At 43.1% G+C, this 18,959-nt stretch overlaps 2 protein-coding genes across 2 annotated transcripts in view; both read left to right on the top strand.

Moving 5' to 3' along the window:
- The window catches only part of LOC134185236 (uncharacterized), a 30,741-nt gene extending 29,616 nt beyond the window's left edge, over window positions 1-1,125 (top strand). Inside the window, exon 22 of the mRNA XM_062653015.1 lies at window positions 823-1,125. Within this exon, the coding sequence (XP_062508999.1) occupies window positions 823-907 (85 nt within the window). The 3' untranslated portion in view covers window positions 908-1,125. The remainder of the gene's footprint in view (window positions 1-822) is intronic.
- A 270-nt stretch (window positions 1,126-1,395) lies between these two features.
- Window positions 1,396-18,461, top strand: LOC134185887 (integrin beta-3-like). Its single transcript, XM_062653769.1, has 25 exons — window positions 1,396-1,466; window positions 1,536-1,651; window positions 1,714-1,808; window positions 1,876-1,977; window positions 4,684-4,744; window positions 7,599-7,730; window positions 7,787-7,883; window positions 8,425-8,530; window positions 8,587-8,673; window positions 8,735-8,818; window positions 8,874-9,053; window positions 9,113-9,208; window positions 11,440-11,516; window positions 11,575-11,626; window positions 11,695-11,747; window positions 11,816-11,897; window positions 11,965-12,035; window positions 12,097-12,159; window positions 16,747-16,907; window positions 16,973-17,223; window positions 17,281-17,413; window positions 17,475-17,654; window positions 17,724-17,833; window positions 17,890-17,946; window positions 18,137-18,461. Exons 2-25 carry the CDS (start codon window positions 1,591-1,593, stop codon window positions 18,209-18,211), a joined length of 2,466 nt encoding a protein of 821 aa, XP_062509753.1. The 5' UTR covers window positions 1,396-1,466; window positions 1,536-1,590; the 3' UTR covers window positions 18,212-18,461.
- The last annotated feature ends 498 nt before the right edge of the window (window positions 18,462-18,959 follow it).

The raw sequence follows: 18,959 nt of genomic DNA, 5'->3' as shown, positions 1-18,959 counted from the left end.
GCAGAAACCCGTGCAGATGCTGGAACTTGAGAGCTGGGACAGTGGTGTCTCTGGAAGTCCAAAACATAGGGGGGCGGCGATCTAAAAAGTCTACAGTTGGGTTAATGGCATAAGTAGCACTAACCCAGATGCAGGAACTGGAAAGCTGGGGAAGTGTTGTCTCTATGACTCCAAAACATAGGGGGGGCTGATGATCTAAAAAGTCGCAGTTGGGTCAATGGCATAGTTAGCAGTAACCCAGATACAGGAACTTGACTGCCGGGGCAGTATTGTCTCTGGGACTCCAAAACCTAGGGGCTGATGGTCAATGGCATAGTTAGTAGTAACCCAGATGCAGGAACTTGAGAACCGAGGCAGTTGTGTCTCTTGGACTCCATAACATAGGGATCCGATGATCTAAGAAGTTTGCAGTTGGGTTAATGGCATAGTTAGCAGGAACCTAGATACAGGTAGCCTTGTCCCCAGACTCTCTCGCACTAACCTTGTCTGGGGAAGAGGCTAGATACAGGAATGTAGAACCGGGGCAGTGGTCACTGGTGTTTCTGGATCTCCAAAACATGGGGTTAGCCACTAGGGTAATGTAACACTGTTAAGATGTTGTCAATTGTTTGGAAGATCACGCTTACCAATATTGGGCCATGGCCCTTCCAGGTCCCCACTGAGTGATGCCACTCGGCCCAACAAGGAAGAGGACGTTTTCCTTCTTAATTAATAACCTAAAGTGACCTGCGGCAGTGATGTCTTCCTTCCTGTCACTGTGTTTTACACTTATGATAATATTATTAGTAAACTGTTAGCTAATAAGTTTATTTTTGTTAACAGGCACGAAAGATTGGGCACTAATAAGAGTCAGCAAGGATTTTCTAATCCAATATTTAGCAAGGATGGTACACTGCAACCTTTCTAATTATATAAAGATTGTCTAGTAGACGTAATTTGCACACACCAGCATTGTGATTGAGTTATTGGTGTAGTTGTCTCGTATTTTCTATATTGCCTACAACTCTATTAGTACTGTTTCTGTAGTTTTTGATACGCGTATACAGTACTCATGAGTTTTTATGAATATGATTTAGTATGGTAGCGGAAAGGTGTGTATCCTTGGAATATGTATTGTATACTGAAGGGTGTGTAACACGCGCACGCACGCACGCACACACTCACACACGCGCACACGCATGCGCATGCGCATGCGTCGACGAGTAATAGGGATAACAGCTCAAGGATATGCTGGTGGAACTACAGTCTCTGCCTTGCTGGTATAGTCTTGGCGTTATCCGAATGCCGGCTGGACACTCGAGCCCATCAACTTCTCATTGGACCAATCAGCTAACCAGATATCTACCTTATCGGACGAGCTTCCGGTATGCAGCATGTATGCATATTCAGCATAGACACGCCCATTCTCACCGCACATACATATCGACATTCCAGAGGCTCCAGTCGACGACCGTACATCTCCACAGGTAAGCAAACAGAGTCATGTCGTTTTCTTATTTCTAAAGCTTATTATGCTCTCGGTCTACGCCATTCAGTAGACTTCATTGGTGTTATCCGGGACCTCCGAACGGTTTCTTGTGCTAGAGAATCATGGAGGGACGTCACGGCAGTATTCTAGCAGTTCTAACGCTACTAGTACTTCTCCGCTGCAGTAAGTGACACGCTTCCTGGTTGCGCTTTCGTTAGATGTGATAGATAGGCGTGTGACTACAGTGCGGACACAAGTCAACGATTGTCTAGGCAGAGAGACGTGCGACAAGTGCATTAGCGTTGCGGCGTCGGAACTGTGCGTGTGGTGCGAAGACTCGGTGCGTGGCCGGTTTGTGTTATGGCATTGACAGGGTTGTGAAACGTCTTCGCGCCCTGTCTCTTCAGGAACTGTTGCAGAGTAAGACGCCGCGCTGCAACGTGTCGTCGAATCATACGAATAACTGGTGTAACTATACTGTGAGTCCTCGGACGTGGGTAATGGACGAGGTAGGTCGAGTATTTGTGCGTTGTTGTGTGTGTTGTGTGTGGGTGTGGGTGGTTGGGGGTTGAGCAGTGTGATGTATGCATGTATGTGCAGAGTGGGCGGAGACTTAGAAATACGCGTGGTTTCCCTTAGTGTCCTGCAGAGGTGATACAGTAGTTGTAGTGTGGGAAGATCATGGAGAGTTGTAAATGCAGTTAGGGAAGAATAAGGATTGTCCATCAGAAATGTTGCTTACTACTAATAATACCTTATGCAGGATAATATTGAAGTGTACATTGAGACTAGACACAATACACTGACATCTTAGGATGTTATGTATGTTACTTAGGGTGTGATAGTAGCAAGTTGTGCCTTTCTGTGCTAATGGAGTGACAATGACCTCTTGGCAGGCTGTCAGGATATTGGATCCCAGGTGTACACACACACACACACACACACACACACACACACACACACACACACACACACACCACCACCACCACCACCATCACCACCACCACCACACCACACCACACAATATCACTACTTGGATACTTGGGTCAGACAGAAGCTGAAGATGATGTAATGAATTTTAGTGAGGAAGAGGAAGATGCCAATGTCTCTAACAAACATTAATTAATTAAGTCATTTAATGACCTCCTAATATTTACCTTCTTGGTAACATCAGTTAATGGGCATGATCTTGGAACCATCTCAAGTATTAATTAATGTAGATTTCGCAGCCATTTTTTAGTTAGTATGTTACTAATAGCTTCTATATTGCAAACTAGCATGGGCATATTTTCTCTTTCTATGTTGACATCATAGAGAAACTTGGCTGACAGTGACTTGCTGGTAATTTGCATATACTAATTATTGTAGTATATAGTCTTGTACCAGACCTTCTCGTGCTGTCATCAACGGTTTCTGTATGACCTCTACGTGTCTTACCATATGAAACTGAGAACGACAGTTCAAGAGGATCTGGTCTGAGGCTGGTAATAGAAGCAATGGTAGTGTGACAGGATAGCAATTAGGTGTCAGATTCACAAGTGGTTTTAGTTGTAGTTTTATTAACTTGAGCCGCACATGCATGCACTAGGGTTACAGTAAGAGTCTGTGGTTAGACAACCAAGGGACAGACTGTGGAAGGTCAACTGAAATCCGCCCATGTGTAAATTGTTATCACTGATGTCAATTAGCAGTACACTCTACACCTGTCAGTCTAGTTGCACGCGTCGTTTCTTATTTGAATGCCCGATTGGACGTGACCCGTAGTGTTGGGCTGCTGCTACTTGAGAAAGGGCAGGCAGTCATTGTGATCTGTTCAGTTGAGACCTTGTTTAGGTAAACACACAACAAAGACATGATTGTGGATTAGTGAAATAATATAAAGGAGAGCTGTCTGTCTGTGTGTAAATCAGAATAAAAAGAAGGGCGAGTCCGATCTCCACCGAATTTGGCTTGCGCACTCCGAATCCGTAGCAGTCGGCTTCCATACTTCTCCCGTCATGACGTGATTTTCAGCCAAAGGAATTCGCCTCCGCTTGCGTGTGAATATCTCCATAAAGGCGTATCGGATCTGCACCAAATTTAAACTGCATGTTGCCAACGTCGGACGGTAAGCGCTGAGCGTGTCAATTATTGCGGGTGATGTCGGAAAAGGGAAGATATTTTTACTGATATCCGGGTCGTGAAAAAAAACGCCCGCAGTCGTTTGCCTGTCTACGCCTGTCGAAGAGCTGCCACTTTCAATACACCCGTTCCTTGCAACACCAGCAACGTCTTTGAAGTGACGGCATTCAGCGTGACTGTCAAAATGGCGAGAGTTGGCACGAGTTGTGACTTGGTTATATGCGGAGAACGGATTGTCCGGGTGAGTGTGTTGCACGTGACTTCCAGTTCTGCTGCTCAGATATATATTTCCGAACGGGATTCGTGTCAAATAGATGCCAAGTTCAATACACCTGTTTCTCGCAATGGCAGCAACGTCTATGAAGTAATGCGGCGTCCAAGTCAAAATGGCTTCAACCAATCAATAATCCAACCAATGGGATTTTTGGAAACGGGACACTCCGTTACATTTTCTTTGTCTTTAAGTTAACGGGATACTAGCTATATAACAATCAATAGTCTCAGAACAGGATACCATTGACCGAGATATAACTCTGAATGAAATTCTTCATGAGAATTCTGTCTGGCTGATAATTTTTCAGAGCTACACTTCATGATAAATTAGAACGGGATACTCATGCAACAACATATATATTTGCATACATTGGGATACTCGATTCTTGCTAATTTCTCAGAACAGGATATATTTGAACGCGATATAACTCTGAATGAGAAGTCCGTCTAGCTGCTAATTTTCAGAACAGAGTAAGAGTGCATGAGAACTCATGCAACAACAGAAATTTGCATACAACGTTAGACTAATTAACTTCACTAACCATTAGTAATATTAATAGTTGTTCTGCCCATGCGGAGAACGGGATGGTGGGCTAGTATATATATATATGCATGATCATGTCTGTACGTACATTGTACCTACCTGATGTCAGCAGTTATACATGTAGTAAGTACTTGACTTATATGCATCCTTGTAACCTAAGCTAGCTGCCGAGGGTTGAGCACTTTAGTGTTTCTTTATTTATAACTGTAGCCAGAACAACTCATACTAAACCTTTAGATTTATATTACGGACTGTTATATTATATGGTGTTGTAAAGGTTCAAGGAGACGATAAGGCTCAAGTTCAACCGTCTTTCTTTCATTTGAAGATGCGTCCAGGTTGGGTGTCATTTCATTCATCTAGTGTTTAATGATTTTATTTCTTTATGAATGTAGATTTGAAGTTATATATATATATATATATATATATATATATATATATATATATATATATATATCATAAATAGTGTTTCTTTTTTGAATTTTGTGTGCTGTATGTTTATGTGGTTATCTTTGCATTTTCGTTTGTATGTTTGTTTGTCGGTGAAATGTGTTCTCATAAATTGGAACTATATATTGCAGGCTAAATCAATCATAAAATTACTTTTAATATAATGTGTGATTGAACACATGGATAACTGCGTACTTGCATGATGTCTGTCTGTTTCTGTCTGTTTGTCTGTCTGTCTGTCAATCTATATATATAAAGGAGAGGTGTCTGTCTGTCTGTCTGTCTGTGTGTCCGTCCGTACGAGCGTTTCTCAAAAACGGCGAGTCCGATCTCGGCCGAATTTGGCTCGCGCACGCCAAATTCATTCGGGTCGAAAGTGAGACTGTGGTCGTCTTCCTGACTTCTCCCACGATGACGCCATTTCCCCACCGATCGCACTCGCTTCCGCTCGCACGTGAATATCTCCGAAATGGCGCATTGTATCTCTGCCGAATTTAGACTGCCTATTCCTGACGTCGGTCGGTACGTGCTGAGCGTGTCATTTATTGCGGGCGATGCCGGGAAACGAAAGATATTTTTGCTGATATCCGGGTTTTGAAAAATACGCCCACAGTCCTTTGACAGTCTACGAGGGTCGAAGAGCTGCCGTGTTTGATGCACCTGTTCCTCGAAATGCCAGCAACGTCTTCAAAGAGACGACGTTCAGCAGGACTGTCGAAATGACGAGAGTCGGTACGAGTTGTGACTTTGCTACATACGGGGAACGGATTATCCGGTTGAGTACTGCATGTGACTTCCAGTTCTCCACCGAATTTAAACGGCCCGTTCCTGACATCGGACGGTATGCACTCCCTGCAGCAGAGAGAAGTGACGATAACAGTGTCTGCAAATCAATAATTTCTGTGATTAGAGTATTACCCGGGCGAAGCCGGACATTGGAGCTTCTCTACCTATAAATTCGACCTGTCTCTCCTCCACTTCCGTGTTGTATTGGCTGTATGACAAACGTGTGTGTCAACTGCAGTGCTATGAAGTGGAAAGGGGAAGCACCTGGCATGAGTTGTCCCTCCCCCCGGGCAAAGCGGGGCATTGGAGCTTGTCACATATATTTGAACTTTTATCTATGATACATTTTGCAAGGCATGGTACTATGTACTGTTCAACTACCATATTACCCCGCATTTTGCTGCATGCCGATTTATGCCATGGTTTACCAGGGTGCCGGTATACCCCGGGGTTTAGCGGCATGCAGCAAAATGCGAGGTAAAATGCGCAACCCAATGGTATGCAAGAGCTGTTAAAGATACACTATCTAGTATGCAGCTGCTGCCACTATCATTGTGCTAAGTTGAAGTAGAACTACCAGTACCATTATATACCATAACATAAAGCAACTCTAACAACACAGCAAAAGTAGAGCAATAAATGTCAGTCATCTTCAACGTCCTCTTCTCCTTCTTCTTCCTCATTTTCTAGTTCCTCCTTGGTGTCAGTAAGGCCACTATGCTCTTGTAGTAGTAGCGAAAGCACCATGCAGTTCCGCCATGATGAACTGAAGAGTGGGCATGCGCTATCAACATCTACTGCCTCGCCTACCCCGAGACTCCCCCGGTCTATACCGGCATGCCGGTTTAGTTACCAGACTGAGTCAGAGTGCTTTTTGGTAAATCTTGCTTTTACCGGCATGCAGCAAAATGCGGGGTAATACGGTACTAGTAGTGTTCATCAACTAAACTAAGCTAAAATTTGAAACTCGTGTAAAACAAAAAGAGGACTACACTTAAAAACTACAGTGTACAAGCAAAGCCTCCAGTACCAGCTAGTGGCTGAAGTACTGGGTGGCAAAGAGGTCACATCTGTTGCCTTCAGACAGCGAAGATAGTTTTTCAGAAATGACTCTAGCATTACACTTCTGGAGCTGAACAGAAAAGCGTTTGGACCAGAAGTCGATAAAGTCTGCAGAGTTTGGTCATCCCACTTTGTCCAATGACTTCTTTGATAATTTGCACAGGAGTTTTCACCCATCGATCCCCCCAAGCTCCAAAATGCTCTATTACCAGTGGGTTACAGTGGCAATTATGCCACCTGGTAATTGCTGTTTGCTGTATTTCTCTTCCTGTCTGCTCTCCTCTCTGCAGCGGCACGACTAACACCAGCAGATGATGGAAAGATGTCACTACTCCATGGGTGGGCGAGGGAGATATCTAGGTCAACGTTGTTTCCAATGTCTGAATAAAAAATACTATGTCCAGTCTGTTGTCTGTGGTTGTATAACGACTCCTCGGCTCCCTGCGGTGGTGAATATACAACCCACGGAAACAATCGAACCAGACGGACGGAATCTATTCGTCTGTGTGTCTGTCTGTCTGTTTATTTGTCTGTCTATCTGTGTGTCTGTCTGTTTATTTGTCTGTTTGTCTGTCTGTCTGTCGAACATTGATATATTCCCTGAATAATACAATAGCTAGCTAGCATTATACGTCTTTGACCCAGTGGGTCACACTGCAGGTCTGTTGGTCCATCTGTTTCTGTTTTTTGATGAAATTAAAATGAGAAAACTAATTAAAACGAGAAAACTAATGATATTCTGCTTGTTTGCTCAACCCATGTTTGGTATGATATCATGTCATTTTCCATTTTTCTGGGTACTTAAGCATTATTTTTCTTTTGTGATAAAACATTTTTGTATTTGTGTACAAGTGTTTGTACTGATGACTAATTGTTTGATAATGTATCTTCAAGGTGATCCGGTCAATCTTAGCATTACTGTAACTCGGCTGCCAAACTACCCAATCGATCTCTACTATCTCATGGATCTTTCAAGATCCATGACCGACGATCTCCTGAAGCTGAAGACACTGGCCAAAGATCTATGTACTGCACTTGTCGATTGTTTTGCTATTGTCTCGATGTGTGTTTTGATGTTGTAGCGACACTGATGCAGAACTTGACAAGCGATTATCGTCTCGGCTTTGGAAAGTTTGTTGACAAAGTTACTTGGCCATACACGGATACATACGGACCAAGGTAGGGCTAGTTATTTTGTCTGTTTGTGTCAAATAGACTGATACACAGCAGTGCACTGCTGCTGTAGTGTATGGAGGGTGCATGTCACTGCAACATGCAAAATTAGAATGTAGGTGGCTTGCTGTCTTGTTGTTTGAGGTTTGCTTAGAATGTGTGTAATGACAAGGTATTGCATACTGTCGAAAGGAACGTTCTCTCTGTAGCAGACAATCTCATTCTAACAGCATTGTGGGTGTGATACAGCACAGGCACACACACAACAAGACAAACAATCAGCCGCAAAACAGAATGGTGATGTGCCAGGGTGATAGCTGGACACAGTATCTACAGAGTAGTTGGTTTTGATAAGTGCTTGTTCTTCTGTATGCTGCTTGAATTCTCAATCGCTTCAGCCCATTCTGCGCGCTTGCTTGCACGCTTTTGTACTTGCGTGGGTGAGTGTATCTGTAGAACAAGAACACTGAAGTCAATCGAATCCCAGCAACATAATGTCAACTACATATTGACTTTTGTTAATTAAAAAATGCTTTGTGTTGTACAGGTTGAATAATCCTTGTATGGACGTACGCAACAAATCTAAAAGTTGTCCTCCATCATACTCGTTTGTCAATAGTCAACCATTGACCGCCGATGTAGACGCGTTTGAAGTCTGTCACACTCTACGATACATATCTCATACAACTGATGCAAATTTTTTTCTCAGAAAGCGATTCAAAAAGAGGAAACTTCAAGTAATGTAGATTCACCAGAAGGCCAATTTGATGCTCTAATGCAAGTTATTGTGTGCACGGTAATTTGTAAATCAGTGTTTGCGTCTGGTCAGAGAAATGGTATATTGGTTTGTGTATCAGGATGAGATCGGTTGGAGGAAGAATGCCTGGCATCTTGTCATATTGGCGACCGATGAGCAATATCACGTGGCAGGAGACGGTCGGGTAAGAAATGATGCTTCGCAATTGAGACTTGTTCTTTTATTGATTTGATTTTTAGTTGGCTGGGATATATGCTCCCAATACAGGCAAGTGCATGACCCCGAAAGGACCAAACGGCGAGTATACAGGCGGTTTGAAGGAGGACTACCCATCCATCAGTCATATTAGAGAAAAGCTTCGCGAAAAACAGATAATTCCACTCTTCACGGTGACGCAGGCGTTTCGATTGCTTTACGAAGTTTGCTACTTTGTCATGCTTTTTTGTCAAACCGTGCACATATTGTTGTCGTCTCGCAGCATTTACAGGAAGGTCTAATGCCTCTTACGTCTTTTGTTGGCACATTACAAGCAGATTCGGATAACGTTTTGGACCTTATCAATACTGGCTATGAGGTTAGGCTGTCAATAACATTATCAAGTAGGGATATTGTTGTTTGATGTTTAACGAATGTGCTAGTATTAAAGGGGCACGCTCACGCTAGCGCATATGCATTTCATCACTTTGAAAGTGTTGCACTTTTCAAACACTCAGTAACCGTAAGGCTCTAATTTGCAATGTAGGCAAAGCTGACTGAAGTCTCTCTATAGCCTGAATTGGGAGAATCAAGACGTTGGAGTAGACCATGTCTAATTGCTAGGCCTTCTATCTAGTTCTCGGAATTTTAATTTCTACAAACACGCTTTTACACTTTGAGCCAGATGAGCGTTCCTTATGCTATGCATGTGACCAGGAAAGCACATGTCTCATTCTCGAATGTAGCGTCTAGCTGCCCTAGTCACGTCTTCCTCTGAGTAAGCAAGTGTACTCAGTTCACAGTGACTACTGAAAATTAGCATTGTTGAGAGCTTACACTGCTACTGCGCCTGTCAATCGACACCTAAGTAGCCAACTTTGCAGTAGTTTCATTTATTGATGTTTGTGCATGCACAGGAAGGGCTGACCTGTGATCAAAATTGATTTTCTTGCCAGGACACTTGAACGTGCAATAGCTACGATGCAAAAGCTATTTAACTTGAGATCGGCTCAAGTGTACATGTAACCAACTGTGAGGTCTAATTAAGGTTTTTGGCAGGTTACACACGGTGTGTTTGTGACAATGTCTCTTTTGTGACATGACTGCTGGTACAAAGACGGAGCTTGGTGCGACAGCCAAAGCTGAGATAAACTCCTGGTACATGACTCATTTTGTAATTAGTATGGGCACTGTCGCAGTATGGGAGCAGCCGCTATCCAGATTCTAGAAATGTCCGGAAGATAGAGATAGCTAAGAGGTGGTTCACAATTTCGTCATTTTCACGAGCATACAAACGTACGCTTTTTAACTACTCCTCCCCTCCTCCCAAAATCTTTTTTTATAATAATGACGATTTTCTGATCACGTGCTGACATGTACCAGTATGCAGCAATGCTGCATCCACCTACTGCACATAGTCTAGTGTTGTCTACGCAATATGTCATTAATACTAGACAACCAACAGTTTTTAGCATCGAGTGTATTGTTATTGTAAAATGCAAGTATGGTTTTTCTAGGATACTACGTAGAATGTGACATCTTGCCGTCTTCTTCAAAACCAATGCAGCGTCCTGAATCTTTCTGTGTCTTTTTCATATTATCCCTTGCTGCTTCGAACGTGAGGCAGAGTTTGCCTTGTCTTTTGCAGCTGCTGTCCATTCCTTCTGTCCAGCATGCACTGCCTTGCTCCGTGTCATTGTTGAATGCTAAGACGTTCATAAAGTGAAGATATAGCCAGTGCAGATTCTTGTGCACAACGGTTGGTTTACGTAGGCAATAAGTAAACAATGACTGAAAGTCTTGGAAGGCTTCATGCAGACCTCCACGCTTCCTTAAGTTAAATACCCGGATTATTTCAGGATGGGCATTGGCAAACTTTGCGATTCCAGACTGCATTGAAAGATCTCATCTCAAAGCAGTCTAACTGTCTAATAAGGGTCCTGTGCAACGCATCTTTCGCGCATTTGAAGGGCATCGCATAAAGCATTGTTTGGTATTAAAATGAGAAGATAAGTAAATCAATATCCTAATCATCATTTTAAAAAGCGTATGCAAGACCCTACTCCTTACCCTCCTATCGTACGTTTTGTGTGCTTGGAATCCAGACCATTTTAATGTGCTGAATGTCATACCAGTTGTGCATGCAGTATGCGTATACAGTACACACTTGTACTACACTGTAATGTACATGTGTACTTTGTACTACAGTTACATACGTTACATACGCATTCTCCTACGCACTGGCACGTGATAGTCAAGGCAGGCTTGAGAATTGAGTGTTTATATGGGAGTTTCTTGCCAAAGTGCTTAACCAGAGTCTCAAGACCTGATATGCTCTGGAAAAAGTGTCCAGTCTAGGAAGGTGTCTGGATCTTGGAGGTCCGGATTAGGGAGGTTCGAGTGTACTGACTAATGTAATTGCTCAAGGCTTTGCTCTGTTGTTATGTCACAGATTATGCATTGAATCAACTCGTGTGGTGTAGTGTGGTAATAGATTAATTGGAATAAGAAACCGATTAATTAAGCTACACTGTTTACAGTGAAATGTACATCACTAGGTCTTTAGAGCTATTCACTGCATAGTTATTATACTTTAGTTTTTTTGTGTAGGCCATAGCATCAAGAGTGACTCTAGACGTCTCGAGTGAACTCGTTGATGCGTCGATCTCCGTTGTTGAATGTGGCAGGTAGGTACAATACACCGTTGAGTTTTCTTGCTATCTTTAGAACTTGACAATGTAATAGTAATGGCAGTGTCACGGGAACTACGTGCGTCGGTGTCAACCTCAATGAGATGGCAAGACGAACCGAATCATTTGTTAATGTACTGAAATATTTGATGTTGGACGTTTAATTCTGTTGTAGGCCGTATTCAATGTTGAGCTCAAACTGAAGGCTTGCGTCGATGACGAGTTCAGGTTTGTGTTATATATATATATGCACGGCAATCGAAATCGTGATGAGAGTCTCCCGTTACCTTTTGTAGTCTAAGGCTGGAGGCGATTCCGTTCGGTGTGACGATGGTCAACGTTACATCAATATGTGAATGTAACTGCAGTCTTCCTGATGTATATGTGATGACTTGGACGTTAACGTTTTCGTTTGTGCATTTACGTTTGTGTTTCTTTAATTCAGGTGGCGAATTCGTCGGACTGCAATTATCAGGGATCTCTGAAGTGCGGAGCATGCGATTGTTTTGATGACCGGTGAGGATTTTATTAGACAATGGGTAGTATGACTGGTTGAGGAAGCTGTGGCTGTGTTTAGGAGTGGAGATTTTTGTGAGATCTTTTGTGTGCCTGGCGAACAAACAGTGACAGCCGCTTGCAGGTGAATATGTCATACATGTAGGTGGTTTATGCAGCCATGTAGAAATATGGCGTAGCAGATGATAGGCTCATCAACCCAGTTCATCTCTCATACTTCCCTGCTTTATACCTGCATGACAATACACTCACCAGCAGGGTTCTCCCCAGAAATTTGCTAAGTGGTGAGACGCGGTTGACTATTGTCTTGAAGTGGGTGTGGTCATTGAAGGAAGAAATTGTGGGATTTACTTAGGGGTCGTTAAAATTATCGATTTCACAAGCATACAAAGCACACGCTAGGATGAGAGGTAATGGTCTTTATATGCTCTATAAGATATTGATCACTAGCAAATGGCGCATGCTAATTTCTGTGTTTTCCATGGCCGGAATTTCATCATGCATTGTTCCATGCTAGTCATCCATATGTACAAGATTTGCAGACATGGACGACCATGGCAGCCTATTCCGGTTTTGCTCTAGAACAACATCAGCCGTCCATAAAGACCCCAGCTGTCTCTACCACAACTTTCTCAGTGTTTTTGTCTTTGTCAGTTTGAATGATCGTAAACCTCGAGCTGACATCATTTGAGCGAGTCAACCAGATTGGAGGAAGAACTGTCAATGCAGAAGCAGTGAAGACCCTGTTTGCGAAAGGCATGTCAAGAATGGAAGATTCAAAGAGGGATGTGGCACACTACCTTCACTTAGATGCAGCCTACGATCCTATATTCATTTTGTATTACACATGCGTTTGATAGTTAATAGTAAAACTACACGTTCACCCTTATGGATGGAACCATGGTCAAGCTATTGAATTGAGCATCAACCGTATTGCGTACACTTTGGGGAGGGTCTTCAGAAAAGTGTGCACTTTGTATGTTTGTGAAATTGTCGATAAGTTTGAATGACCCCTTACTTGATGGCATAGTACTAAGACTTTATAATACCAATTGCATGGCTTAGGTAGAGCCCAAGTTAATTAATGATGGAAGCCATTTGATAGGTCTGTGATGTTGATGTAGTCTTAATCCAGCCTCTGTATACATATATGCAAGGAGTGGTTTGTGGTATTACCACGACAGTTGCAGTGTGCGAAATAGTCTTTGGCTGACCACCGGGCATCATGTCCTGTCAATTTAAAATTTGCCGGACATTAGAAACGTCTGGTCGGACATTCCAATCCTGGCAAATACTACTTATCACTTACAATTCATCATATTTTTCTTATAAATACATTTTCTCTATTCTAATATAGTTTCCCAACCCCAACACAACTATCTCAAAAATATCTTCTCTACTCTCAAATGCTAGTCTCTCTAAAACCATCTTAGAATTATAAAGCCAAAGTTTGATGGACAACTGTTGATGGAGGTGTGAGGTGGCTTGGCTGAAAAAACGTTGAGGCTGTGAGGCAACCAAAGACCAAAAGTTTCAACCACAAGGGTTATATACATTCTTGTCAGGTCCAATGGACACTGCTTGGGAGTAAAGACCTTGTAACACCTCCTCGAGGAGTGTAGCAATGACACATTCAAGCGAACGCGTACACACACTGATCCCACCACATCTTTTTCTAACATCTGAGTCCACCACACTGGATATACAGTGGTACGCAAAAGTAAGCGAACCCCTCGTAGAATCAAGCTTTTTCTAAATTCCTGACATTTAAAAGATATTAGAGCCCCGTAATGTAGCCTGTGCAAATTGCTGACATCTATGCCTTTGCTGAAGGTAGAACTGAACTCTCATAATTAGTTTGCAGAAGAAAACTCAAATTCATCAAAAGTAGTTCTTTGCAAAAGTATGTGAACCCTTTCATTAGTACTTAGTTATTCCACCTTTTGCTTCAATAACAGCAAGCAAACGGTGTTGGTATGCTTCAACAAGGGGTTGACACCTCTCTGGTGAAATTTTCCCCGCTCTTCAACAATATACGACTTCAACTCTTTCAAATTCTTTGGAGAGCGCTTGTGGACTGCTTTCTTCAGATCTCGCCAAAGCATTTCTATTGGATTTAAGTCTGGACTCTGACTAGGCCACTCTAAAACAGTGTACGAGTGTTCTTGAAACCACGAACGGGTTGAACGACTGGTATGTTTTGGATCATTGTCTTGCTGGAATATCCAGTTTGGCTCCAGACCAAGATGACGGACAGATGGAGCAACATTGTCGGCCAAAATCTTTTGATATTGAGTAGAATTCATGCGGCCTTGAACAAATTCTACTTTTCCTGTGCCAGACGCTGCAAAGCAACCCCAAAGAATAACGCTTCCTCCACCGTGCTTGACAGTGGGACAGCGTTCTTTTCGTCAAAGGCCGTATTCTTTTCTTGCCACGTAACGAACGTCGTCGTGGCTGAACAGCTCAATTTTTGTTTCATCTGTTCAAAGAACTTTCTTCCAAAATGCATTCTCTTTGTCGACATGAGCTTTGGCAAAAGTCAAACGCATTTTGCGATGTTTTGGTGACAGCAGTGGCTTTCTTCTTGCTACTCAGCCATGCAATCCTTCCCTGTTCAGTGCGCGACAGACTGTGCTTTGATGCACTTCGACTCCTGCGTCCTTCAAAGACTTTTGCACATCATCTGCTGACGTTCGCGGATTGTTTGTGACATCTCGGAGGACTTTTCGCAAGGTACGACCCGACAGCTTTCTCGGACGGCCAGACCGAGGAAGTGATTTTGTCGTATTCAAAGCTTTCCATTTGTACACTATTTGCCGCACCGTCGACTGGTGAATTGAAAGGCGTCTTCCGATTTTCTTGTAATCTTCTCCAAGCTTGTGAAACTCGACGACTTGTTTTCGCAGATCTTCGGAAAGCTCTTTCTTGCGTGCCATTAACGATACTCAAAAATGCTTCAGAGTTGCAACTTACGCGCTTCTAGCATCAAGCATTTATGTAGTGCAAACTCGCCACTAAAAATGTGGGAGAAACCTCACTAAAACAGCTTAAAACTGCCGGTATTTGAAGCGCTGAGAAGAGTTTTGCCAAGGGTTCATATACTTTTGCCATGCACACGTTGCGATTAACTTGGTTTCTCCTTTACGAAAACAGTTATTTCAACTTTTGGCAAAGGCATAGTTGTCAGTAATATGCACAGGCTACATTACGGGGCTCTAATGTCTTTTAACGGTTAGGAATTTAGAAAAACCTTGATTTTACAAGGGGTTCACTTACTTTTGCGTACCACTGTACTAGCACAAGGAACAAAGTGGTCTGGGTGGAGGCATATGTTTTTCCATTCAGATCTATAGTTGATGGTTACTGTAGTGGATCAATTCATGACAATTATCATGGGTTGCCGCAGTAATTCAAGGTTGGTACACGTGCCCATGTATTTGTGTTGCCAAACCAAATCTCTTGGAATAGACTGCATGAACAGGTTGATAAAGGACACTTGCCACCGCAGCTAGCTCGAGGATGTCTGACCAAGTGCTAGGTTTCATGGCTCTAGATGACACTTTGATGTTGCATGCCTTTGATAAAAGAGTCCTTTGCATGCAATTAGTACAACCCACCTGACAAATTACTAAAAAAAGTGTGACTAAAAAGTGGCCATTGTTTGAGGTAGCAATGAAGAGAGAGACAGACTTTCATCGCTTCCTCGACTCTGCCCTGCTTGGCTACAAACCCATCTGCATAAATTTCTGCATGCCTCGTCTGCAAGCCAGCCCCTCCTTCTTTTGACTTCCGTTGGCATGTCCTACCCAGTGAGTTTCGGAACGCCATCTTTGTCCGCATATGCGCCATATCTCTAGACGTGGAAACTGCAATTGTTCCAAGAACATGCACTACGCTAGTGGCAGGTTTTTAGTTCAAGGACTTTGTGCTATCCTATCAAACCTAATCATCTTCAGGTTCATATAGCCCATACAGAAAACATTACACGCAAGTATCTGAGTTTCCTATCCTGCCACTTTCACGGTGTACGGCCCGTGGCTGTCCGCTGCATTTTTGTTGCGCACCTCGGAGCCCCAGCGTGTGTACTTGAGTGCCCACATCCGGGATTTGACAAAATTCACATTCAGCTAAACAGTACACGTACGACGCATGGCTGTTTGCGTTTGTTTTGTGCTTGAACTGCGGAAACTACGTTTGTTGACATGACACTGGGATGTGCAAGGATGTGGGTTGCTCATACGGAATTCCACACCTGCTGCTACGCCACTGGACAAAATGTCCGGCGAAATTACGAATAGCTGGACAAATGCTTCATTTGGTCGTTAAATGTCCAATGTCCGGCCGTTATTTCGCACACTGCAGTTGCTGTTTACTGTAGCGTTTCCTGTGCTTGATTTTTGCCAGTGCTTGATTTTTGCCAGTAGCAGCGATGCCTTACTGTGTGATTGCACGTACATGTGGCACTCTACCCGACCATAAAACATCCCAACTGGAAGTGGTGCCGTGTGCATTAAAAAAGTGGGCGTGGTGCATGTAGGCGGGACTGAAGAAAAAGAGTGTGGCTGCACAGCTTTAGTGTGATTTAGGACAGCCTTGACCAGACTCAGTCAAGCCAATATTTGGTAAACTTCAGCTGTACCGACATATAGCAAAAACATGGCAATGCGGTAGTACATACAGAATTGTGTAATTTTTTTGCTGCTCTCAGGCCAAACGATCAAACATTGGCTTGTTATGGCCGAGGTCAGTGCGACTGCAACAGATGTTTCTGTAACAAGAATGACAACGGAGAAGACTTGTGGGTCGGTCAATACTGCGAGTGTCCGAAACTTCGCTGCGTCGACGGCGCAAATAGCCAACAGTGTGGCGGTATGCTCGATCTTGTATGCCGCTTATCTCATCGATTTTAATTATCGTTTCTATGGTTGGTGAAGGTCCTGCACGAGGAGAATGCAAATGTAATCCGATCAACGAGAACGAGTGCGAGTGTCGGTGTCACTGTAACGAAGGGTGGGACCACACTCCCGGACTTCTCGATTGCGACTGCAAAACAGACACGAAGAACTGTGTGACGAGCGAAGGCGGAAATCCCGAAGTGTTGTGCAGCGGTCACGGCAAATGCGAATGTGACACATGCCAGTGCTGGCCGGCATTCATCGACGGCGACAAGTGTTTGCAGTGCACCGTGAGCTCTTGCAATTGATTTTTCTACGTGCTGTCCATAGTCTTGATTGGTTTTTAGACGTGTGAGTCGGTGTGTCAGATAACGGAAGATTGCGTAAGGCAGAAACTATTTCAAACCGGCGAATCAACAGTGTGTGATTACACATTTGAAGAAATGAAATTTGATGAATTTCCTGATCCCTATGTCGTCGGTATGCTACTAGTTTATGTTTGTCGTTTGCTTTCGGTTTTGTGTAACTGTTAGTATTGTAGGGAATGGTACTGCTGAATTTCACGAGACGTCGGTACTTTGCCAGTTCAAGGACAACGACTCGTGTGATCACTTGTACTACATTGGTTTTGATCCAACTCAACGAGTATTTGATAATGCTGACTCCAGTGAGAAGTATTTTGGTTATTTGGTCATCCATCATCTGTCGATTTCGTTCCGCAGTGAGTAAATTGTGGAAACATTGTGTGATACTGTAGGTGAGAGGTGTGTGCGTGTGTGTGTTTGTGTAGAATGTCCGGGAGAGGTGGCGATCGTCCCGATTGTGCTTGGTATTATTGGCGGTATTGTTCTTATCGGGATTCTACTGTTGCTGTTGTGGTGGCTACTTCATAAGCTTGCGGTAGGAATATGTGATTTGGTGTTTGCTCTTTTTGTGTGTGATTTTGTGTTTGGCAGCTACATCGGGAGTACTCAGCATTTAAACGTGAAATGGCCAGTGCTAATTGGAACCAGGTATATTGTGTGTACTTGGGTGGATGTGACTCGTGTGTGTGTGTGTGTGTGTGTGTGTGTGTGTGTGTGTGTGTGAGAGAGAGAGAGAGTGAGAGTGAGTGTGTGCGCGCTTGCATGCATGTGAGCTTTACGAGTAGACTACTTATTTCAACATGCTTTCGTATTCTACTTTCGGTATTGTCCATTTTAGACAACTAGTCCTCTATACGAACCACCAACAAAGAAGTACAAAAATCCAGCATACAAGAAGAAGACAATGTCATAGTTTCACGTCATCTCCAGACTTGCTTTGGCAACTTCTATACCCCTTTTTTGATCTGGTGTTGGATTGGTGGAGGTACATTGTACTAAAGTACTTTTAGCTGATAGAACTATGTAAGTGCCCAAAATTTTTGTGTGGCTGGGGATTGAATTTGATGAATACTAATAGCTATTGTAGCAATTCGAAACGATTAGAATGTTTGGCATGACTTGTAGCTTTAAACTGTTACTACATGTTGATTGTCATTTACACAGAGTGTTGTACGTTCACATCGTTATCATTTCGACGTACAGCAAGGCAATGACAACATGGGGTTGTTTTCATATTGAGTCTTTATATTTTATTTGCAATTTGGTACTTTGCTTTTCGTCCACATCCATGGATCATTGCAGTCGTAGTATAGAGGCTGACCTGGTATGAGGGTTAGTTCGGGTAACAATAATTTTATTTAAGACTACAGTACTGATACAGATATCGTATCTTGAACGAAACATCATTGTCAGTTTTGTACTGTTACCTGTGCTGGCTCATTTGTCATGTCCATCTGAATGCAATGACGATGCTAAATCAGACGTGGATTTTCTGTTAGTATTCTTGATGACTTGCATTAGGCTTGTGTTCGTTTGTGTTCAATGGTCAACATGGGGATTGTAATAGTATATCAGTGTGCACAGTCTTGGGCTTGGCTCTTTATTAGCAGCTCAGTGTAGCGTAGTTTGTAGCGTAGTGTACATGGAGATAGCGCCATCCT

The sequence above is a fragment of the Corticium candelabrum genome, chromosome 10, assembly GCF_963422355.1.
Source record: "Corticium candelabrum chromosome 10, ooCorCand1.1, whole genome shotgun sequence".
Lineage (NCBI taxonomy): Eukaryota > Metazoa > Porifera > Homoscleromorpha > Homosclerophorida > Plakinidae > Corticium > Corticium candelabrum.
The sequence above is the reverse complement of the archived record's forward strand: the minus strand, read 5'-3'. Positions and strand labels throughout refer to the sequence as shown.

Bases quoted from the DNA above. Each gene is read 5' to 3' on its own strand.
- LOC134185887 (XM_062653769.1), top strand. From the start codon at position 1,591: ATGGAGGGACGTCACGGCAGTATTCTAGCAGTTCTAACGCTACTAGTA. The intron at 11,898-11,964 runs GTATATGTGATG...TCTTTAATTCAG, and splicing joins GTAACTGCAGTCTTCCTGAT to GTGGCGAATTCGTCGGACTG. The intron at 17,655-17,723 runs GTGAGTAAATTG...GTGTTTGTGTAG, and splicing joins TCTGTCGATTTCGTTCCGCA to AATGTCCGGGAGAGGTGGCG.